The following is a 2663-nucleotide window of genomic DNA, read 5'->3' as shown; positions in this document are numbered from 1 at the left end:
TTTATTTCACTAGACTGCAGACGTTAAAAAACAAACAATCTTCTTCTTGCAGACTACAAACGTTTAGTCCACCTCTTCTACTGCATATGTTTGCAGATATGGTCCGCAAACTGCAGATGTTTTGTCTTTCAAAAACCAAACAACACCCAAGTGAAGTATCCAATGCAAACCAGCAACCGAAAAGAATTTTAAATGTACAATATTTGATTGAATTAAAAAAAAAATACAATGATGTGTCCATCTAAAATATTAAAAGAGTGTTCATTTAATAAATTCCCTAGACATCATTTACTCCTCTAGTGTCCACCCTTAATATACATACTTTATCTTGGCTCAATTTGAAAATATGACCGTTAATATATGTTACTGTTGTAGTGTGACCGTTGGATTTTAAAGCTCAATTTGAAAATATGATTGTTAATATATGTTACCGTTATAGTGTGACCGTTGGATTTTAAATATCATTACAATTTAGCCGTTATCGCATTGCTACTTAAATCCGCATGTGCAAATGAAACACCGAAAAACATATCTTTCCCCAATGACAAAAACGAAAAACATAGCACCAAGCGCTGAGAAAATTTGTGTTCTCGCTCCAACATGGACAATACTAATTGAAGTTGAAGCTACAAGTTTTTTCTACCATGTTAAGTGTTCATTGCATTTCAAGTGTAAGTTTTGTTTTATCTACATTGTGTAAGCTATGCTTCATCACAAAGTAAGATTTATCATATATCTAAGAGTAAATTACTTAAAAATTATATTCTTCATTATTAATACACTATCATATAGTATTGATTATGGTATGTAGACTTCAAGTTTAATGTATATGCTTAAACTTCATATGGTGAATAACTTGATGTTTATTATAACTTTTTTCAAGAAAACAATAAATCTCAGTGCTAGTCACCGGTCTAGCTAGACATGTTGGATAGCCCAATGTTGAAGCTAAATGCATATGCCTGAACATAGACTATTTTGGTAAGGATCGATGCTTAAATATTTATAGTGAGATTAGTATGATATTTTTTTCTTTTGAGTAATTGATATTTCGTTGCAGCCTTCTTTACATATTATATAAGATTTTCATCAACTTTGACAAATCAAAACTAATTACATTTCTTTTGAGTGATGGATTAATTGAACTTAATGAAAAAAGAAAACAGTATAATGAACACCAATAAATTCTAGAAAACAACGACTAAGGTATATATATACTATTATTATACTGTATTCGACTAAAATCCGTTTCCTTTAAAAGACCATGACTCTTTTTGAGCTTTCTTGATGCACACTTGCAGGCCGAATCCCGTTATACGAGATGGGATGGTTAAATAGTTGTTATCAGGAGTATGTTCCTTCCACTTTGTGGAGACTTCGGGTACACACTCCATCGATAAACATGCGTCCATGGATTTCACAGTCAGCCGATACACAAAACCATTCTTAAATGTGTCTGGTCCTACGCAGTCGACATTGAAGACTCTTCCATGTCCTACAACATCATGGTTGACGATGAAGATAACCTTTTCATTCCGTTCCTGAAGAATGACGTGCTTCTGGGTTGTTTCAACACGAAGATTGAAGACGGCATTGTAGACGAATTGAATAGCAGAGTGATGGCGACTGAAATGGTTGTACAGGAGCTTGCAAGAAGCGGCCAAGCCGCAGGAGGAATCAGGACAGAAACATAATGTATGCGGACATATGTTTTCATGCTTGGCTCTCTTGTGGTTCATCAATATCTCTTGGCATCCAAACTTCTTGTTCTTGCACTCTACTCGCAGTGATGCTATCAGCTTTTCCATTCCTCGACAATGCTTAAAGCCCTTTGGAACGCTGCATGAAGGACACTTGTTCTCTGAACGGATTAGGCAAGTATAGCATGATGTATGCCCATCATCACACTACAACAGAAACCAAATTAAATGATATATGCAATGAACAATGTTTCTTCTGATCTTGTTGAATTAGCAGCGCAAGGTTTAGCTAGATTAGATGTTGGAATTACCAGGAAGATCGGCGTACACAACGGATAATGACAGATACTGCAATTTAGCAAGTCTGGATCGGTGGCCACAATCGGAATTGCTTCACCTGCAACCTCCGGTACACCATCTGCCCCTTTGTCTTCCGCCTCAAGTCGTTGAGGATCGGAATTTGAATCGGAATCGGAATCCACCACTTCCAAGGGAACCATATCCACCTCTTGGTTCATCGCAGTAGATCGAGTGGTTCGCCGGTTCCTTCGTGCATGCTGAATCGGCCTTTGAGGCTGCGGCTGCGACGATGACTCGATGAACCGCGGCCGCTTATTAACGACCCCATATGCCCTTGTTATCTCCGCCTCCCATTGGCTGTCAACGATTCGCACCGTTGAAGAAGAAGCATGGCGGCTACTGTTGAGGTTTTGGATTCTGTCGGCCATTGATCTGGATTCTTTCTTTTTGAAATACTAAGATTCAGACACAGAAACACAGTACAGTCGCTGTCGAGAGCAGTGTTTGTTTTTACCAATAAGAATAAAAGATTATTTATACTCAGATTTCTAGGGTTCTGTGTTGGATCCTTTCATCATGTTCGATACTCACTGAGATTCGGGATTTGTTACTATAAATTTCAGGATCCAAATACATAGGCCCAAATTAAATATAACACCAACA

The 2663-nt window shown here is 37.5% G+C and overlaps 1 protein-coding gene across 1 annotated transcript; it reads right to left on the bottom strand.

Annotated features, from left to right (window-relative positions):
• Nucleotides 1-1233: 1233 nt before the first annotated feature.
• On the bottom strand, nucleotides 1234-2290 carry LOC128132080 (E3 ubiquitin-protein ligase SINA-like 10). Its single transcript, XM_052768123.1, has 2 exons — nucleotides 2012-2290; nucleotides 1234-1907 (listed from the first exon to the last, which is right to left on the bottom strand). The coding sequence occupies exons 1-2, from the start codon at nucleotides 2216-2218 to the stop codon at nucleotides 1239-1241; spliced, it is 876 nt and encodes a 291-aa protein (XP_052624083.1). The 5' UTR covers nucleotides 2219-2290; the 3' UTR covers nucleotides 1234-1238.
• Between the last annotated feature and the right edge of the window lie 373 nt (nucleotides 2291-2663).

The sequence above is a fragment of the Lactuca sativa genome, chromosome 2 (genome assembly GCF_002870075.4).
Source record: "Lactuca sativa cultivar Salinas chromosome 2, Lsat_Salinas_v11, whole genome shotgun sequence".
NCBI lineage: Eukaryota > Viridiplantae > Streptophyta > Magnoliopsida > Asterales > Asteraceae > Lactuca > Lactuca sativa.
Note: the sequence above shows the minus strand (reverse complement) of the source record. Positions and strands in the feature narration are given on the sequence as shown.